The sequence below is a fragment of the Mustela putorius genome, unplaced genomic scaffold (assembly GCF_011764305.1).
Source record: "Mustela putorius furo isolate JIRA1106 unplaced genomic scaffold, ASM1176430v1.1 tig00003859_pilon_pilon_pilon, whole genome shotgun sequence".
In the NCBI taxonomy this organism is placed as follows: domain Eukaryota; kingdom Metazoa; phylum Chordata; class Mammalia; order Carnivora; family Mustelidae; genus Mustela; species Mustela putorius.
In genome coordinates, this window is record NW_025422011.1 from 32,477,472 (window position 1) to 32,498,624 (window position 21,153).

The 21,153-nt window shown below is 37.6% G+C and overlaps 1 protein-coding gene across 3 annotated transcripts in view; it reads left to right on the forward strand.

Annotated features, from left to right (window-relative positions):
• SBF2 (SET binding factor 2) overlaps positions 1 to 21,153 on the forward strand; it is a 468,206-nt gene that overhangs the window by 361,157 nt on the left and 85,896 nt on the right. For all 3 annotated transcript variants that reach the window (XM_004751963.3, XM_004751964.3, XM_045065843.1), the window contains one exon: positions 2,512 to 2,580. In XM_004751963.3, coding sequence (XP_004752020.2) covers positions 2,512 to 2,580 — 69 coding nt within the window. The remainder of the gene's footprint in view (positions 1 to 2,511; positions 2,581 to 21,153) is intronic.

Sequence of the window (21,153 nt, forward strand, 5' to 3'; positions counted from 1 at the left end):
CCAAACTATGGAAAGAACCTAGATGTCCATCAACAGATGAATGGATCAAGAAGATGTGGTATATATACACAATGGAATACTATGCAGCCATCAAAAGAAATGAAATCTTGCCATTTGCGACAACATGGATGGAACTAGAGCGTATCATGCTTAGCGAAATAAGTCAAGCGGAGAAAGACAACTATCATATGATCTCCCTGATATGAGGAAGTGGTGATGCAACATGGGGGCTTAAGTGGGTACGAGAAGAATAAATGAAAGAAGATGGGATTGGGAGGGAGACAAACCATAAGTGACTCTTAATCTCACAAAACAAACTGAGGGTTGCTGGGGGGAGGGGGTTTGGGAGAAGGGGGTGGTATTATGGACATTGGGGAGGGTATGTGTTTTGGTGAGTGCTGTGAAGTGTGTAAACCTGGTGATTCACAGACCTGTACCCCTGGGGATAAAAATATATGTTTATAAAAAATAAAAAATTATATTAAAAAAAAGAATTCTAAATGGAAAAAAAAAAGAGGTGAAAGATATGTACTCTGAAAACTATAGAGCACAGATGAAACAAATTGAAGAGAACACAAAGAAATGGAAAGACTTTCCATGCTCATGGATTAGAAGAACAAATATTGTTAAAATGTTTATGCTACCCAAAGCAATCTACATATTTAATTGCAGTCCCTGTAAAATACCATCAGCATTTTTCACAGAGCTAGAGTAAACAATCCTAAAATTTGTATGGAACCACAAAAGACCCCAAATAGCCAAAGCAACCTTGAAGAAGAAGAAAAGCAAAGCAAAGCATCGTGATTTCTAACTTCAAGCTATATTAAAGCTGTAGTCATCAAGACAGTATGGCACTGGTACAAAAATAGCCACCTAGATCAATAGAACAGAATAGAAAACCCAGAAATGAGCCCGCAACTATATATGGTCAATCTTCCACAAAACAGGAAAGAATATCCAATGGGGAAAAGATAGTCTCTTCAACGAATAGTGTTGGGACAACTGGACAGCTATATGCAAAAGAATGAAACTGGACGATTTTCTTATACCATACACAAAAATAAGTTCAAAATGGATTAAAGACCTAAATGTGAGACTTGAAACCATAAAAATCATAGAGGACAGCAGAGGCAGCTACCTTTTTGATGTCGGTTGTAGCAACTTCTTACTAGTTATGTCTACAGAGGCAATGGAAACAAAAGCAAACATAAACTATTGGGAGGGACTTCATCAAAATAAAACACTTCTGCAGAGTGAAGGAAACAGTCAACAAAACTAAAAGGCAAACTTCAGAATGGGAGAAGATATTTGCAAATGCATATCTGATAAAGGGTAAGTACCCAAAATATACAAAGAATTTGTCAAACTCAACCCCTAAAAAATGAATAAATCAATTTAAAAATGGTCAAAAGACATAAACAGAGATTTCCCCAGAGAAGACATACAAGTGCCCAACAGCCACAAGAACAGATGATCAACATCACTCATCATCAGGGAAATGCAAATCAAAACTACCTCACACCAGTCAGAAGGGCTAACATATAAATCTCAAAACAGGTGTTAGCAAGGATGTGGAGAAAGGAGAACCCACTCGCGCTGTTTGTGGGAATGCAAACTGATGCAGTCACTCCAGAAGAGAGTATGGAGGTTCTTCAGAAAGTTAAAAATAGAGCTACCCTGTGACCTAGCAATTGCACTACTTAGGTATTTATCCAAAGGATATAAAAATACTAATTCAAAGGAATACATGTACCCGATGTTTATTGCAGCATTATTTATAACCAAATTATGGAAGGAACCCAAATGTCCATTGGCTGATAGTGGGGTGTATCTGTGTCTGTGTGTCTGTGTGTGTCTGTGTCTACATGCATGTGCACATGCATTGGAATATTACTTAGCCATAAAAAGGAAATGAAATCTTGCCATTAGGAATAACATGGATAGGGCAAGACAATATTATGCTAAGTGAAATAAGTCAGAGAAAAACAAATACCATGTGATTTCATTCATGGGGAATTGACGAAATAAAACAAGCAACCAAACAAAGGGAAAAGACAAAGCAGAAGGGAAACCAAGAAACAGACTCTTATTTAACTTTAGAGAACAAACGAATGGTTCCCAGAGGGGAGGTGGGTGAGGAGATAGGTGAAATAGGTGATGGGGATTAAGGAGGGCACTTGCTGTGATGAGCACTGGGTATTGTATGGAAGTGGTGAGTCACTATATTGCACATCTGAAATTAATATTGCACTGTATGTTAGCTCATTGGAATTTACATAAAAATTTTAAAAAGTCTATCTCAAATGTATTTTCATCTCTTTTCTAAAATAATGTGCTTCAAGGACAGTTTTGTTTTGTTTTGTTTTTCAAAGTTACTTAAGACTTGGTGACAATTTGGAATAAAAGTAAAAACCCCATAAGACAGTAAACAGTATGTCCTAGATTTTTGTGTCTATATATTTGTGATTTCTGGTTAATGTCCTAATTATGCTCATTTCTCTTTGTTTTAAGGATTGTTCAAGTTTAGAAGAATATAACATTGCTGCAGCATTGCTCCCTTTGACCAGTGCTTTCTACAGGGTAAGTTTCATTGGTTTATATTTAAGCTCCGTATGATTTATATAAATATCTGAAGTTTGGTTTATCATGGAACAACATGAATCTTTTCCACTCGTATATCAAAGATATATTTGTGGTTATATTTATTATAATATTTATTGCATGCAGTTGACCATTGAACAACACAGATTCTAACTGTACGGGTCCACTTATTTGTGGCTTTTTTCTGGTACAGTACTGCAAATGTATTTTCTCATCCTTATGATTTTCTCAATAGCATTTTCTGTAGTTTATTGTAAAAATACAGTTTATGTACATATAACATATAAAATATGTATTAATCAACTGTTGATGTTATCAGTAAGGCTTCCAGTCAACTCTAAGCCATGAATAGTGAAGTTTTAGGGAAGTAACAGTTATACATTGATTATTAACTGCATAAGGGGTCAGTGCCCCCAACCACGCAATGTTCAAGAGCCAAATGTACTGTGTGTAGAAAAATCTAATATATAATACTAAATCATCTCCTAAGATAGAACTCCACCCATTCCATCCCTGCTTTTTTTTTTTTTTTTTTTTGCTTTATTTTTCTTTTTAAGATTTTATTTATTTGACAGAGGGAGACACACAGCGAGAGAGGGAACACAAGCAGGGGGAGTGGGAGAGGGAGAAACAGGCTTCCCACTGAGCAAGGAGCACAAAGCAGGGCTCCATCCCAGGACCCTGGGATCATGACCTGAGCCAAAGGCAGATTCATAATGACTGAGCCACCCAGGAGCCCCTACTTTATTTTTCTTTATAGCATTTTGTAACACTTGTAATTGTATATTCATTTATTTACGTTTGAGTATTTTCCCCTACCATAGAAAATAAATTCCATGAGTCTAGGATATTTTCTCAGAGATATTAATTGATAAGGCCAGTTTGGGATTTTTTTTTTTTTTTAACTTTATTTCAAACAGCCTGTCCACAGTTAAAGATCTTAACCCGAAGGTTCTGCGTAATCAGAAGTTCTTTCTCTAAGTCACTGCATATCCCTCTTTCTTCTTAGTTACCCACCCTCCCTGCCTCCCTCCCTCTTTTAAAACAGAAAGTGGAATTCTTGACATTCACACTTCTGAGAACTGGCAAGTCATACTGAACATGCTCAGGAAATAGGACAAATCTCAAAAAAGTCAAACAAATGAATTTTAGGTTTAGAAGCTGATGACGACTAACTGGAGCTTGTACATCATCTTTTGGCCTTCCCTCCCCGGCTTAGCCCTAGCTCCAGGCCTATTCCATTTTTCCTTCAGTGCACATATACTAACCTTCTGTGAACTCCCTAATCCCTTCATCTCATTCCCCTGCTAGCATGGAGAACACTGTTACAAAAATTAGCCAGGCTGTCCTGAATCCTAAGCCACCTAGGAAATTTGTTTCTGTATCTCAGAGCAGCTAGAAAACTTAGTCCACTGTCTAACTTGTCTTCATATAGGCCCTCACCTGGCAGTTGTTAAAGAAAATGGGCATTTTAAATCTTTCCCACTTTCAATGTCTAAAATATTTTTTAAACTTAAATACTATGTAGAAATAAATAAGAATCATAGGGAAAATAAGAATTGACAATAGAAACTCAATTGCTTGAGTGACTGATCGCTTATGATTCTTTTTTAAGGAGAATCATTCAACCATTTTATAGTATATATTAGTGAGGGTTTGATCATGATAGCAGAAGTACCATGAGTGATATAATTAAGTAACTTATTATAAGGGACCAGCCCTTATATTGTTAGAGAAATTGGGGGGAAAGTTTATAGAAAGCTTTGAATTAGGCTCTACTTGTGGGCCTTAAGTCCCTGTCAGTCATGACACAGGGAAGACCAAGGACAAACTGCAGTCTGTGTGTATCTCTTACTTTTTCTAACCTACACAATGCAAATGACCTGCAAAAGAAGGAGCACTGTTAGCCACAGAGCTACACATGCACCTGGCCCTGGGCTAGGAGAAGCTGAAGGAGATGCGGCTGGAACTGGAGGAACTGTGAGCTGAGTCCCTTCCCCATATCAACATGAGCCAGCAGATCAGTGACAAGGCATATGAGCTGTAGCAGTGCATCCTATATTGCCTTCAGAGTATAATGACTGCTGCTTCATTTTTGTCCAAATCTTAGAGAAATTTCTCTTGTGGCCAATCCGAACCCTAGAATCATAGTGGAAAGAAAGTTCTGGGAAGTGTTGTCCTAGCTTAGATTAGTTTACTCAGTGCAAAACCATCATACTGGTTAGTTTTTGGAGTTTTTAAGTAGTTAATAAGTTAGTTAATAAGTTGGGCTAAATGCCATACTGTTTTTCTGTGTTATCAAACAATAATTCAAACTTATGTTGTAGGGGTGGGCTTATGAATTTAATTCTTTCTTGTTGGCTTGGTTTGATTTGATTTGGTTTGCACATGAATTAGGAGCCAGAACCCACACCAGTAATATGAGCAGGAAATTTTTATTAAGTTATTAAGTAGTAACAGGGGATTAACTGCTAAGAAGTAAAGAGAAGTAAAAAGTAAAGATAATTCTAAGGAATAGAGCAGTATTAGAAACGAATAGATCAGTATTAGAAACAGTAATACAGAAACAGTTTTAGAAACAGCTACTACCTCTTGGGCTTGGGCAGAGTACCCACCAGGTTTAAATTGCTAAGGATTACTGGTGCACCTGGTTGGCTCATTCAGTTAAGCATCTGCCTTTGGCTCTTGTCCTGATTCCAGGTCCTGGGATAGAACGCCTTGAGGAGTCTGCTTGTCCTTCTCCCTCTGCCTCTCCTGCCCCCACCTATGCTCTCTCTCTCAAATAAAATCTTAAAAAAAAAAAAAATTGTTAAGGATTACTTTAATGGTGAAAAACAGTGTAATCATTTACATTTATATTATGCTTATCATTTATATGATGCTTTCATTCTTAGTTCAGCAAACAGTAATTAGGAATGGCAAGCCCTGTGCTAACTTTGTTGTAGAGTTGCAGGTGAATAGCACCTGGGTCCTTACCCTGAAGAAACAAACCATCTAATGGCCTTTCATATTCATTAATCAGCTATTGACAGAGGAACATTTCATAGTTACCGAATAATAACATTGGGTTACCGTTTGTTTACTTAGGTCCTTTTTATTCAAAAATCATGTTTGTTAAATTAAGAACTGAAGTATATACTCAAAGTTTAAAGCAGGGGTTCTTGTGTAAATGTCACTCTTTTGGAGTAAAAAGAATTAAAAGATTAAGCTAAAACTCAATAGTCAGAGCAGAAATAGAAACAAAATAGGATACCTTTAGGCAACAGTGAAGGCCATGGGTCCCTTCATCATGAGGCACTGTGTTATGCCCTCTCTTCCATGATCTATATCTCTTAGAGTCACCCTCTTATAGTTCTTAATCACCCAGGTAATCCAGAGAGTATCCTAGAATCTATCAAAATAGGAGTGATTCCTTCTTTTACTTCTTTGAGACACACTGGTTGGTTACTGATACTCAAAATGATCCCCAGAAGAACTGAAATTTTCTCTCCTAGTACTCATTGTAGTCCATGTGTACACTGGGAAAAAATAGAAATAACCTGTTTATCTTAAATTCAAGCACCCCGAAGTGGTACATTCCCTTCCCAGATTCCAAAGATCCCCCATACGCAGGTGGCACTTTGCAGATGATTTACTGTTCAGGATAGGTCTTACTTCATAAGAGCATTATTCAGGTTCTCATTCTCAATAGAAGTAGATTTAGTTCCTCTTTAAAATTTTCATTTCATTAAACATGTAAAAAAAATCTCTGGTGTCCAGACACACAGAGGATTCATTCTTATTAACAGGTTTGTTGAGGTATAACATATACCATAAATTTCACTCATTTTAAGTATATATTTTAGCAGCTTTTAGTATATTACGGATTTGCACAACTATCACACTGTCTAATATTAGAACATTTCCATCACTTCAAAAAGAAACCTCATGTACATTTGCAGTCACTTCTTATTCCCAGGCAAACACTAATATACTTTCTGTCCCTATAAGTTTGCCTTTTCTGGTTGTTTCATATAAATGGAATCATATGATATATGTTCTTTTATGTCTGGCTTCTTCAGGAAAGGCTTCATAAGTTAAAGCATGAGTTACATACGACTCATTAAAAGTAGAGAAATGTGAGCAAATTGTAAGGAAAAATCAGAATATGCTGATTAATTGAATGTTTAGTTAATAATTATCACATATCATTATGTGTAAATCTCTAACTTCCATATATTTCTAAGAAAACATACTAAGTACTCAGAATCAGAGCAGATGCACTTTTGTGCTTCTCTGATGATTTAGAAGTTCCTTGAATAACTAACTGGTTTTGCCCGTTAGTCATTAATATGGACCCTTCTTGTCCTACTACAGATATGACAGCTTATAGGTAATTCTAACCAATAGAATCCAGATGAGCCCACATTCATGTTATTAAGATTGTTACTGGAAGAAAAATCTTAAAATAATATAAAAAATGGTATTTCAGGGCGCCTGGGTGGCTCAGTGGGTTAAGCCGCTACCTTCGGCTCAGGTCATGATCTTAGGGTCCTGGGATCGAGGCCCGCATCGGGCTCTCTGCTCAGCAGGGAGCCTGCTTCCCTCTCTCTCTCTGCCTGCCTCTCCATCTACTTGTGTTTTTTCTCTGTCAAATAAATAAATAAAATCTTTAAAAAAAAAATGGTATTTCATCAGTCCTCCCCCCCCCCCCATTGGTAAGTGATAAGAGAGGTTCTTAAAAGTCTACAAAATAGGAAAAGAATTTTGTTTTTCTTAAACTTAATGATCTGGATACATTGCATTTCCTACAGCCAGCCTCAAAGGATTACATTTTTGGGAAAAATTGGCAGGAGGTAGTGATGAAGGGTCTTTTTTCATCTTTTTTTTTTTTTGTTTTTTTGTTTTGGTTTGGTTTGGTTTTTTGCTATAAAATAAAATACTAAACTTGAAAATAAATTAGCAGAAAAACATTTGAGAGTGAAGACAGGCATCAACAGTGGGCTGAATCCAAATTTGGCCTGGGAAAGATATGAATGTGCTTATTACAGCAGATGCCTCCAGCATAGCAGAATTTTAGAATGGCCAGAGATAGTTCCTTGCTTTTATTTCCTCCCTTCATTTTCTTGTTCTTTCAGACAACTTAGCATTCCTTCCTCCTCCCCTGTCAGCACAGCCTCTTCTTGCTTCTCCCAGTATTTCTTTGCAGCGGCTACTCCTTTCCTCCTAGTCCTGGAAGACCTCTGCTTCTGAGAAACTCAATTACTATAATGCTTTAGAATTACCATTCTTTATTAATATTAGTTTATCTTCACTGTTTCACCTAGAACTATAAGGCAACTATGGAGTTTGAAGATCTGAAGGAACATGGTTACTTATAAATGCGAAGTTATACTAATCACCTGGTAGAAAATTATATTTTCCCAAGGTTGCTGAATGTCTCCTTTGTGTAAAAGTCTACTAGGCCTTGGATGCGCTGCAGTGATACAGAAGACATGGTTTCTGCTCTCCAGTACTTGATTATCTTATAGGGCAAACAGGCATGAAAATCATTAGTAGTAAGCAAAAAGGAGGAAACAAAGTGAACTGTGGTACTGAAGAATGTGCCAATGACGAAGGAGACTACCCTATTTTATTTAAATACCTCATACCCTGGTAGTCTCCCTTACATAATGACACTGTGATTTACGGTGACTGTTTCCACTTCTTCCCTTTCCCTCTGGGTTCAGGCCTGGATATGTGTGAGTTTTGTTCCCTCCCTCATGTGAGGGCCTTCTCAGTCAGACTTTCTAATCAACTCTCCATACTTTCCTGGACTTGTTCCTCACTTTCTCCTCTTTTCCTTCTCAGAATCCTCTTTCTGTTATTGCTTCTGTTGCAACAAGTCTTAGAGCTTCCTTCAACATTAATATACATGAAAGCTGGGGCATCTGGGTAGCTCAGTTGGTTTAGCATCTGCCTTCAGCTCAGAGCAGGGTCCTGAGATCAAGCCAGGCTCCCTGCTTGATGGGGAGTCGGCTTCTCCCTCTCCTTCTAACCCCTTCCCCCATCTGGTGTGTTCTCTCCTTCTCTCTCTCTCAAATAAATAAATAAAATCTTTAAAATACATATGTAATATACATGAAAGCCACACTAATCGAGACACTTATAATGTTGTAAAGAAATTTATTCACAAAGGATAATTTGTTACCAATAGTAAACCTCAACCTCAACAGTTGTTGTATCTTCTTGTTGGATTATCCCTTTTGTAATTCCTTTGTTATTATACAGTGCCCTTCTCCATCTCTTGTTACAGTCTTTGTTTTTAAAGTCTAGTCTGTCTGATTTAAGTATTGCTACTCTGGCTTTCTTTTGATATCCATTTGCATAATAAAATGTTTGTCTACCCCCTCACTTTCTCTGCAGGTGTCTTTACAACTAAAATGCATCTCTGTAGGGATGCCTGAGTGGTTCAGTTGGTTAAGTGTCAACTCCTGATTTTGGCTCAGGTGATGGTCTCAGGTTTGTGAGATCGAGTCCCATCTTAGGGCTCCGCACTCTTTGGGGGGTGAGGGTTTGCTTGAGATTCTTTCCCTCTCCTTCTGCCCCTCCCCTTCTTGCAGTTTCTCTCTCTCTTTCTCTCAAATAAATCTTTTAAAGTAAATAAGTAAAGTAAGCAACATATATATGAATCATCTTATTTTCTCTGTCACCCTCTATCTTTTGATTGGAGTGTTTAGTCCATTTACATTCAAAGTAATTGACAGATATCTATTTATTACCATTTTATTGCTGGGTTTTTTGTTGTTTCTGGAGATTTTCTCTGATCCTTCTCTTTCTTTCATGGTTTGCTAGTTTTCTTTATTGATTTATTTGGATTTCTTTCTCTTTATTCTTTGTATATTTATTAGTGGTTTTTGATTATGTGGTTACCATTAGGTTTATATATAACCTCTTCTGCATGCACATAGCAGTCTATATTAAGTTGATGGGTCATTTAAGTTTGAACCCATTCTTTATTCTTATTCTCCCCATGTTTTAAGTATATGTATCATATTTTACATTCTTTTATTTTGTAAGTTCCTTGAACAATATTTTTAGAAATAATTCATTTTAAATTTTTTTGCAATTCCTACTTTCATACTGTTGCTTTCGGTTTTTCTCTTCCACTCACAGAATCCCCTTCAGTATTTCTTTTCTTTTTTTTTTTTTTTTAAAGATTTTATTTATTTGACAGATAGAAATCACAAGTAGGCAGAGAGGCAGGCAAAGAGAGAGGAGGAAGCAGGCTCCCCGTAGAGCAGAGAGCCCGATGCGGGGCTCCATCCCAGAACCCTGGGATCATGACCTGAGCCAAAGGCAGAGGCTTTAACCCACTGAGCCACGCAGGCACCCCCCTTCAGTATTTCTTTCAGGGCTGGTTTAGTGGTCATGAACTCCTTTAATTACTGTTTGTCTACAGATCTCTTTATTTCTCCTTCTATTTTGAATATTACTAGTCTTGCCGGGTAGAGTATTCTCAGCTACAGATTTTTTTTTCCCACTCAGCACTTTGAATATATCATGCCACTCCTTTCTGGCTTGGAAAGTGTCCAGTCTACTGACGGCCTTATGGAGTTTTGTTTTTATGTAACTGTCCTCTTTTGTCTTCCATCTTTTAATATTTTCCTTTTTCTCTGTATTTTGCCATTTTAATGACAAGATGTCTTGGTGTGGCTCTTTTTTTCTGCTTTTCTAAAATTTTTTCGGGGCCCCTTGCCTCCTGGACCTGGATATCTATTTCCTTCCCCAGATTAGGGAAGTTTCCAGCTGTTGTTTCTTCAGGTAAATTTTCTGTCCCCTTTTCTCTCTCTTCTTCTGGAACTCCTATAATAATGAATCTTACTACGTTTGATGGAGTCACTGAGTTCTCTAAGTCTATCCATGTTTGTGTGGCTCTTCTTTCTCTGTTGTCTTCTAGGTCACTAATTCATTCCTCTGCCTCCTCCCTCCTGCTGTTCATTCCACCAAGTATGTTTCTCATTTCATTTATTGAGCCCTTTATCTCTGCTATATTATTCTCTATCTCTGTGTTAAAGGTCTCACTAATGTCCTCCACTCTTTTCTCAAGTCCAGTGAATATCCTTATGATCATTGATTTAAATCAGGTATGTTTTGCTTAGATCTGTGGTTGTGGTCTTATCTTGTTCTTTCATATGGGACTAAATTCCTTTCTTTTCATTTTGTCTAAATGAACATTTAGACATTTTGTGTCCCTGCTTCTCTGTCTTAGAAAGGCCAGTTATGTCTCTTGCTCATGAAAATAATGGCCTTGTGGCGTGCCTGAGTGGCTCAGTCAGTTAAGCATCTGCCTTCAGCTCAGGTCATGATCCCAGGGTCCTGGGATGGAGCCCCGTGTTGGGCCCCCTGCTCAGCAAGGAGTCTGCTTATCGCTCTCCCTCTGCTCTTCCCTCCTGCCCTGCTTATGTTTTCTCTCTCACTCTTGCTCTCTCACTCTAGCTTTCTCTCTTTCATACTCACTCTCTCTCTCAAATAAATAAAATCTTTTGAAAAAAAAAATAATGGCCTTATAAAGAAGAGGTCATGTAGTTCCCAGGGCCTAGAACTTTAGGGAGCATCTCCAGAGTGTGCTGTATACACTGTGCTGTTGTGTTCTGGATGCTCTATCCTTAAGGCCAGTCAGCTGCAGAGGCTCTACTTGCCTGCTGTGGGCAGTGTTTGGTCCCTGGCCTGAATGTGCCAAGTTTTAATAGGTGTGCTTTGGTCTGCTTTTAAAATAAGACCTCACTTCAGTGAGACATGAGTCCCTACCCTGCTTTGTTCCTGGAGCAGTCTCAGTGAATGCTGCCTTTTAGGGACATGCTCCACTAAGAGCAAATAATCTCCCCATTGTGTCCTAGGTGCTCTTCAGCCCACTATTTTCATACCATCTGTCCCCGGGTTGTTTTCCTGGCTTCTTTCCAGGAGCAGCCTGATGTCTCTGGACTCGCCCGGAGTCCAACCCACTGACAGCATAAAACTCCAGGCTTTTAAAGCCTCTCTTGTTGCAAGAATTCACAAAATTCAACCCTGTCACTTTCCAAACCATTGGCCATGGGGAAATGTTCTCCTTGTATATTCCCCTGTGTGCCCCTCTCTTTTGCCCTTCTCCATGACCACAGCTTCATCCCTCCCCTCTGTAGCAGCCAGAATCTGTTTCTCCCCTAAACAATGTCTCCACACTTCCTACAGTCTTTGATGTGGCCTCTTCTCTGCCTTTACTTGTGGTGTTTGTTCTGCAGGTCTTCAGGCAATTTCTGTGGTATTTAGGATGATTTGATAGTTACCTAGTTGTATGTAGAGGACAAGGTGAGCATAGAGCCCTAACCTACAGGGAGTTACTGTGCATCTGAACCCACCTCCTTGGGTTCCATTAGTCTGTTTGAGCAGCTAAAAGAACTCAGAGAAACATGTTATTTGCTTATTATGAAAGGCTATAACTCAGAAATAGCCGGAAGGAAAAGATGCAAAGGACCAGATGTGGGGAAAGAGTGGATAGCTTCTGTGCCCTTCCTAGGTGTGCCTCTCTCCCCAAACCTCTCTATGTTCACCAACACAGAAGCTCTCCAAATCCCCACTATTCCATGTTTAAGGTATAATTGTGTTACTTTTTTTTTAAAGTAGGCTCCACACCCACTGTGGAACCCAATGTGAGGCTTACACTCATGACCCTGAGATCAAGACCTGAGCTGAAATCAAGAGTTGAGCACTAAACCAACTGAGCCAGCCAGGTGCCGCAATTGTCTACTTTTAAATTCTTCCTTAAGACATTGTCTGACTTCCTGTCATCTATAGTCTAGGCTTATCTAAAGCTCAGTTATCTAGGTTTTAGAAAACAGAGTCTAAGCCCATGAAATAATTTTTTCTGGATTTTCTAATACTTGATATTCTGGTTTATATACAGAATTCACCATGAAATAAAAAATATGTGCCCACAAAGATATTATCAGAGTCAAAAATAAGCCATATTCAAAGCCATTTTAACTTCTTAAACCTCAGAACTATATTTTTATTATTTTAACAATATATTAATATTATATATTATGTGTAAAATATATGATGTAATATTTAATCATCTGTTGTATTATTAGTATGTGCTGGCCTAGTCCTTTGTAGGAAATGGTGGGACAATGGATAATACCCAGCCACCAAATATCAAGGACTGAGAGCTGATTTCAGGAGAGGAATTGAGTTAGCTCTGAGCCATGTGTTTTTATGCTAGATTCCCTTCATGATTAGTTTGGTTATTAAATAAAATTTTCCTTTTAGTGGAAAGCCAGTGTTCTTAGTGAAATCAAATTTTCACCCACTTCTCTAGAAATACTTGCATTGACCTGTAAGGTTGTTCATGATTTACAATTCAAATAACATTGATTTATACTTAAAAAAATTTTTTATAGAAAAAATTTAATTATACTCACTTAAAGGTAGAGTTCAATTAAACTTTTGTCTGATAATATCTTATTTAATAGCTAGTGAGTATAATAGTCTCATGGGAAGAGGAAGCCCACCTCCACCAGTCAACTGTAGACCTCCTGAGAAAACACTGCCTGGAAGGAAGAAAAAAAAAAACAGTATCTCAGTAGGATCCACAAGTTACAGAGGAGAGATTCAATCTTCTTTCCCTCTGTTTGCATAAATTGACTATTTGTAGAGGCATGAAGTGGTTAGATCTGATATTTGACTGGTTACCTCCCCCTTTGCTCTGGTCCTGAAGTAGTGGGAGGTGACAATAAACATAGCATGGGTGTTTAACTGAAGACATTTAATGAATCACAGCTGTGTGAGTACAGCCCCTATCCATTTTCTTTCCAATGGGAAGGACAAATCTCTTTCCCATCAAGCACACTGCCCATTTGTAATTCATTTTCAGTAGGTCACTTTAGTAATTATTTAGTACTTACTATGTATGAGATGCTGCAAAGATGGTGATGATGATGATAGGATAGTTAAAGATATTAAGCCTTTTCTTATGTGCCATGCTTGTGGCTAAGTACTTTATGTACATTAATTAGATCATAATCTTTCCAACAACCCCATGGTCTAAGTCAAACTCTGTCAATTTTGTCTTTAAGGAAACTGGGTCTAGATAAATGTAAAGACCTTGCCACGGTCATAAAACTAGTAAATAGAAAAGGATGGAATTCAAACCTAGCAACTTCCGGTCTAGCAATATGGCATACTAAATATTCTGAAATACCCCTTCCCCCAATACCACCACCACCAGCAGCAAAAAGACACTAATAATGCAGGGTAAAATACAGATATCTTATTAAGTGTATAACTAAGCACAGGAAAGTAAGGGAAATCTTCAAGAGTGTAAGATGAAAAGGTGTCAGGAATCTGAGGTGATCTGCTGCCACAGATTAAGCTATCTAAAGACAGCTAGTAATACGTGGAACCTAGAGCTTTCAGTTTTGGGTAAGGAGACTGAAATTTGTAAACATGTTTATAATTTAAGGAAACAATTTCTAATCCATGGTAGTCTCTCACCTGAATTATTATCCTTACTGGTTTTCCCGCTTTCACCTTCGCCTCTCATATTCCATCAACAGGGCTGCCAGGGCTCCCTTTTAAAGCATAAGTCAAGTCATGTCATTCTTCTGCTCAAAATCTGCCAGTGGCTTTGCATCCTACTCAGAACCACTTTCCTAAATTAACTCCATGATTTTGTCCCTCAGTTTCCTCCTGTCTTTGCCTAAACGTTACTTTCTCAGTGAGGTCTATCCTGACAACCCTATTTAAAATTCTGCCCATCCCTCTCCAACGCTCTTATTCTCCCTTCCCTGCTCTTATGTGTGTGTGTGCGCATCACATATATTTATTATATTTGTTTTATATATTTTTAGATGTCTTGCCATGTGAACATAGGCTCCAGGAAAGCAGGAAGTTTCATTTGTTCATTGGTATATCCTCATCTCCTGGATTGTATCTGGCACATAATTGGTCTTCCATAATGACTAAAGGAAATTAATGAAATGTGGAAACAAAAATATTGTAAGGAAGATCAACACAGCTCAGAGTTTTTTGGTTTTTTTTTTTTTTGAAGAATAAACTAGACTTCAGATTCCATTTTGTCTAATTCCAGAATCCATCCCTTTAACCATTACACAGTACACAGCTTCCAAAATACAGCTTCCTTCCACCTTCACAAAATTTGCTATCTAGTAATTGGATATCAGAGTTCCACTGACAAGGCCTTAGTGGTTCTATAATCTTGGACATGTTATTTTATTTCTCTGCACCACAGTGTCATTAACTACAAATAAGGATGATAATAGTATCTACTTTGTAGGGTTAATATGAGCATTAGATGCAATAGCACATGTAAAATGCTTCCCTCCCAGCAAATGATAAGCCCTTCATAAATGTCAATGACTGCTTCTCATTTTTTTGTTGTTACTGTACCTTTGCTCCTCTTTTTCCTCTTTCCCTTCCTCTTGTCGAGTTAACTCAGTTCTCCCAAAAGGTCTTATGAATATGGTAAAAGCCAGTGGAAAGTCCTATAGGTGGACACCCTGGGTGTCTTAACACAAGAATCAACATTCAGACCAACTGTGCAGTTACTTCTTATTGGCTCTGTCTGTGCTGAGTTTTGATGGCAAGAACATATCAGTCATGTGGGAAAGGGTGGAGTTGAAGAATGGAGGACATGGTTTGTATATTGCTCTTAGATCAAGAGAACTTTGGGATAAACCTCCAAGAGCTCCATAACAACACTCCCCCCATACACACATACATACTTTATCAGCCTATACAGTCCCTATTAAAAGGTCATATGCTGATTACTTGAACTGAAAACATACAAGATATCTGACTAACTTCCCAATGGTATCATGTCATATATATGTGTTTAGAGGCAGTCTGTCACTAAACATTTGATACTTTGGGATAAAAGGGATCTAAAAGTTCTAACCAACCCTGCAATCTGTTCTTCCTATCCTCTCTTTCAAGATTACAAACTCAAGTGCTTGAAGAAACCAGCCAAGTGATGTAAATGATTGAAGGGGAAATTGTACAGAACTGGAAAATGTTTGTTTTGTGTTAGAGGAGCATCTATTTAGTTCCAGTCATTTCTTGTCAGGCAAAAATGTGGGCATAGTGTTACCAGGTCCCACATTTTTCAAAGAGGACATCCACTTCTACAATTTTTCCTAATTATTAATGATAAAATTCAAAGCAAAAGAAGTACAAGCTGCCAGTCTGTAGCCTCTGCTATAGAACTTCTGTGTGGAGCTATGTAGGAAACAATGAGAATAGCAGCACTTTAACTTGAAAGATAGTTCTGGCTAAAAATATGAATTTGAGAGTCTTGTAAAGAGAGATGGCTACCAAGCCCAGTTGGGAGGAGAAAGAAGAGAAAATAATAGAGGTCAGAAGCTTGGAAAAAATCTGTGGAATGAGAAGGGGAAGAATAGCCAAAGAATGAGACAGCACAAGAGGTTCACATACAGGAGATCAAAAGAAATTTCTGAATTCCTACTTCAGAACAGAAGTTAAAAGCAAGTTGCTAATTTGAGCGGTCTTTTAGTAGGTTATGTAGTGCTGTTAAAATCAACTAATCATTTATTTCACGAGGAAACAATGAGAAAGGAAATGTAATTATGAGCTGAAGCTAGGCTCTAATTTATTCCACAGGAACATGGAATTTGATGTATTCTATTAGCCCCTCCAAGTATATTTCTTTTTAGAGAGAATATACTGAAAATGCACTGAAGGGAGGCAGCATCCCATCTGCTGAAGAGTCACGCAAGAAGATGGGGGCAGGGCTGAAGAGGTGGGTCCTCTTTAGCTATGTTTCTGATTCTGCCTCAGACTCAGTATATCTAGCATCCTGGATCCTATTGCAGGATTCCAGGGCGGTCAAATAATTCCTGATGTATTGATTTACAAATAAAAGTTTAGGGCCACCTGGGTGGCTTACAGTTAAGCATCTGCCTTTGGCTCAGTTTATGATCCCAGGGCGCTGGGACGGGGTCCCACGTCGGGCTCCCTGCTCAGCGAGGAGCCTGCTTCTCCTTCCTCTGCCTACTGTTCCCACTGCTTGTGTTTGTGCTCACTCTAGCTCTCTATCTCAAATAAATACAAAAAATCTTTTTTAAAAAATTAAAAAATTTTACAGAATAACTTAATCAAAACATGAAAATTTGAATGTTTCTATCTTCTAGAGAAAATGAACTTCTCTCAAAAGTGTATCTCTTCTTACTTTGCTATCATCATATATAGAATATAGTATAAAATGTCCATGCCAAGCAAAATAAGTCAGTCAGAGAAAGACAATCACTGTATGATCTCACTCATATGTGGAATTTAAGAAACAGAACAGAGGATCATAGGGGAAGAGAGGAAAAAATAAAACAGGATGAAGTCAGAGAGGGAGACAAACCATAAGAGACTCTTAATCAAAGGAAACAAATTGAGGGTTGCTAGAGGGGAGGGAGTGGAAGAATGGGGTAACTGGGTGATGGACATTAAGGAGGGCACGTGATATAATGTGCAGTGGGTATTATATAAGACTGATGAATCACTGACTTCTATCTCTGAAACCAATAATATATGTTACTTAATTGAATTTAAATAAAAATAAATTTTTTAAAAATAAAATTTTTGTGTCCCCCAAATTGAGAAAGGAACTAGCCAGCTTTAATGTACACTCTGGTTTTTCTTAGAACCAGTAAAATCTCTGCTATTTCTACCCACTGTCCCATGTATTGCAAAACTGGATGAGGAGGGGTACTGTGGTAGGTGAGATGATTATGAATTATACAGGCCTAGACTAGATAGGATTTTATTCATGGGCAACATGGAGGTTAGAAGAAAATATTAGACTGTAGATATTAAATTATTTAGAGAATATTTCTAATTTTTTAAATAATGAAATTAAAAGTACATGAGCCACTTGGAAGTGTTGACAAGATGTGTAGTAATGGGAAAATGTTACACTTATTTGAATATCTAGATACCATAAAGCTTTGGTTTTTTTATTTACTGCCTTAGGGTGTTTCACTAGAAAGTTGATTGAATGAATCAGTCATTCAACATGATTGAATACATAGCTTATTTTGTTAGATTTTCTTTTAATATTACAGAGAATAATTGTAGAAAAGTGTCTAATTCTTAATTCAGTTCAGAAGATACATGTGACCATCTTAGGTGAGAAGTCAGAAGCTGGACATATAGTATAGTGCCTTCCACAGGCCTTGAGTAGATAGAAACCCTCCTGGGCCAGGATTCTTGTGAGCGCAAGTATTTTGCCCACCCCCAGCTCTGTGACAGTTGCTAATCCTCATTTCAGTTGTATCACAGGAAAAGTAAAATTCCCAGCCTTGACGTAAGAAGCAAGTGTGCTACCAAAACTTGAAGAGGAAAAGAAAGAGTTAGAGAGTCAGCTTCCTACACAGAAGAGTAATGGGAAGGCTAATGCAATATAGTAGAGTTTCCTAACCCCAACTCATGTATCTTGTGTGTCTTTTACACTCATTGAACTTACAAATAAGATTTCATTTGAAGCTCAAACTCCACTTTCAAAAAAGGTCTGAAACCCACTTCCATCTTTAAATGGTCAAGAGAATGTCACCAAAAATTATGTTGAATTGATTATCCAGAGTTCAGTACAAGAGCCCATGTCCCCCTTGATTGATTCCAGATCAATTCTTTGCTTTAATTCTTGGGCCTGGATCCAGGACTCTCATCCATGTTGCACATTACTCACCTGAGTGATTGTAAAGACAGCAGGTGCAAAACTCCCATCAAAAGCCAAAAATCCTTGGGGCTAAGGTCTGGACATCAGTGTCTTAAGAGTTGCTCAGTTGGACTCAGAAGTCCTTAAGGGTCCTAAAACCCATTACCTTTTTGTGAAAATGCTGATGCTATCTCATATAGCTTATTAACATACTTTGCCAATAGACATTGTTGTAAAGATAGTACTCTCCAGAGTTGATGGGGAGATGGAATGGTACTTTTAGGGCCCAAAAAATAACTCCATGCCTTTTTTCAGATCTGTAAGTTAAAAATTCTGAAAGACAGGCCAATGAGAAATGAAAGATTCTTGTTTTCATTAATTGTACCTATTGATTTAAATCAAAATATGTATTCAGCTGAACCCTTTGGTAAGCTAAACGAGGAACCTTAACATAAAAGATCTAGCCTCTCTCTTTGAGGAACTTGTGATTTTTTATAGTTGAGTTGGAGAAAAAGAACTTGTAGGGGTGCTTGGGTGGCTCAGTTGGTTAAGCCACTGGCTTCAGCTCAGGTTATGATCTCAGGGTCCTGGGATCGAGTCCCATATCGGGGTCCTTGCTCAGCAGGGAACCTGCTTCTCTCTCTGCCTCTGCCTGCTTGTGCTCTCTCTCTCTCTCTCTTTGACAAATACATAAACAAATAAAATCTTAAAAAAAAAAAAGAACTTGTAAATGCAGTAATAATAATAATACCTAGCATTGATTGAACATTTCCTAACTACAGACACTGTATGACGCACCTTACATGTGCCATGCTATTTAATCCTCACAGTCATAACCTTGAGAAGTGTGAAATTTAAAACCCTACTTTTATCTTTATTTAACAGATGAGGAAAATAAAGCACAGAAAAATTAACTCACCCAAAGTTATTGAAACGCAGGTAGTCTGAGTTCAGAACCCATTCTCCTTAATCATCCATCAGCCAATTAAGTAGTAAGATAACAATAAAATGGTTGTTTTTAAGCCATTAACTTTTGGGCTGTTATTTTTACACAGCAATAGATAACAGATATACTGGTTCATAGTAAGTTCTCCCTTAATATCGATGTTATTATTATTCTGTAGATCTTTGATGCCAAGTTCTGACATCCAGATAGGATCGATGAGGGGCTGTTATAGGTACTCAGGTGAGGGGAACAACATTAATTAAATAATATTTTATTAACTTTATAGTGGACTGTGGCTTAAAAGGAATATTGACTAGTGCAAGAGAAGATTTTTTGAAGATTATTTATTTATATATCTATTTGAGAGGAGAGTACAAGCAGGAGGGACAAAGGGAGAGAAGAGAGAATCTTTTTTTTTTTTTTAAGATTTTCTATAGAATAGCAATGAAAGTACTAATTCATAATTCTGAGTTTAACAAATAATGAAGATTTGTTTTGTTCAAGCAAACCTCAGAGTGCTGTTTCTGAAAAGCTCTCTGGCTGCCGTTTGCATTTTTGCTATGTCTCAAGTTAAGAAGGCATTTGTATTAGACCAGAATTTTTATCTATTTACCAAATAATTGATTTCCCAATTGCGTGTTTGATGGCTTGACTCATTATGTTATAAAGATCTGTGGTATCACAAGGGAAGCTGTGGAAAAACAACGCATTTTGCTTTACTGTTTTTTCTTACAAAATAAATTCATTTATTTAATTGGGGGTGGAGGAGACTGCGGAGACTATACTTGGCCAACACTAAAATCTGTTGTCTTCTCCATCCAAGAAAATTAACTGAAGTTGATATGACTTCTGGGAAGTGCATTGTAGCTGACATATGGGTGTGCCCCATACCAAAGTGTTATCATGAGAGGTTGGTCCACCAGGAATGGAACTGAATGCTCTCAAAGGATTGAGTAAAAAATAAATTATCTGGACTGTATCACCTTTTTTGGAATTTATCAATGTTACATTTTTACAGAACAATTCACTCTGTTAGTGGGATGCTATGTCACAATTGTCAGTTACTTGTTCTTCCTAATGGAACTGTATACCATGCCAGTGGCTTCATCCCAATGTTTTAAACCTTGTACATGACAGTACATTTTAGAATTACCATCATAGCCCCCAGCAGAGTGCTAGTCACGTCTTTGGTGCTCTGAAAAATGTTCGTAGTTATAATTTATCTTTAAGTACCTGTGGTTGTGCAGAGTCTTCTAGCCAAATATAGATCTTATTTTTTTAATCATTGCTTAATTCTTTTGTCTGTCATCATGTTTTTCTTTTGGGTCTTGAAAAAGTGAGATTCTAATCCAAAAATGCTTTAGGAATGCTTACTGTGCTATAAAAGGCAAAGGAATATTAGTATCTTTACATTTATGATTGACATGTATGTAATCTTAAAATACCATTGACTCCAGATCTTTTTGTTTCCTATGATGAGCACTTGCCAAAGGCAGCAAAAGGATCAAGGCATGCATCTCATAGGATTGATGTAAATAATTATAAATACTTCCCATTCCTTCTCCTACTTAAATTTGAAAATCATACTTCATGTTATCTCAGCCATTGATAAAAATGTTGGAAAGAGCAGAATTTCATAGCAGACTACTTGACACTTCCTTTTGGAATAGTGTCACTCTACTTAATCATTAGATGTAGAAAATGTGATGGGTAAAATAATTTGGAATCAAATCACAGATTGCCTAGAATTTTCAAAAACCAGACTTTGCTCTGGAGCCAAACACAACACAACACAAAGACAAAGTTTTGAGATAAGGAAGAATGGTAGTTTTATTATTTCGCCAGGCAAAGGAGGTTGCAACAGGCTAATGCCTTCAAAACTGCAGACCCTCCCAGGGTAAAAGACTGAGGGGTGTTATAGGAAAAT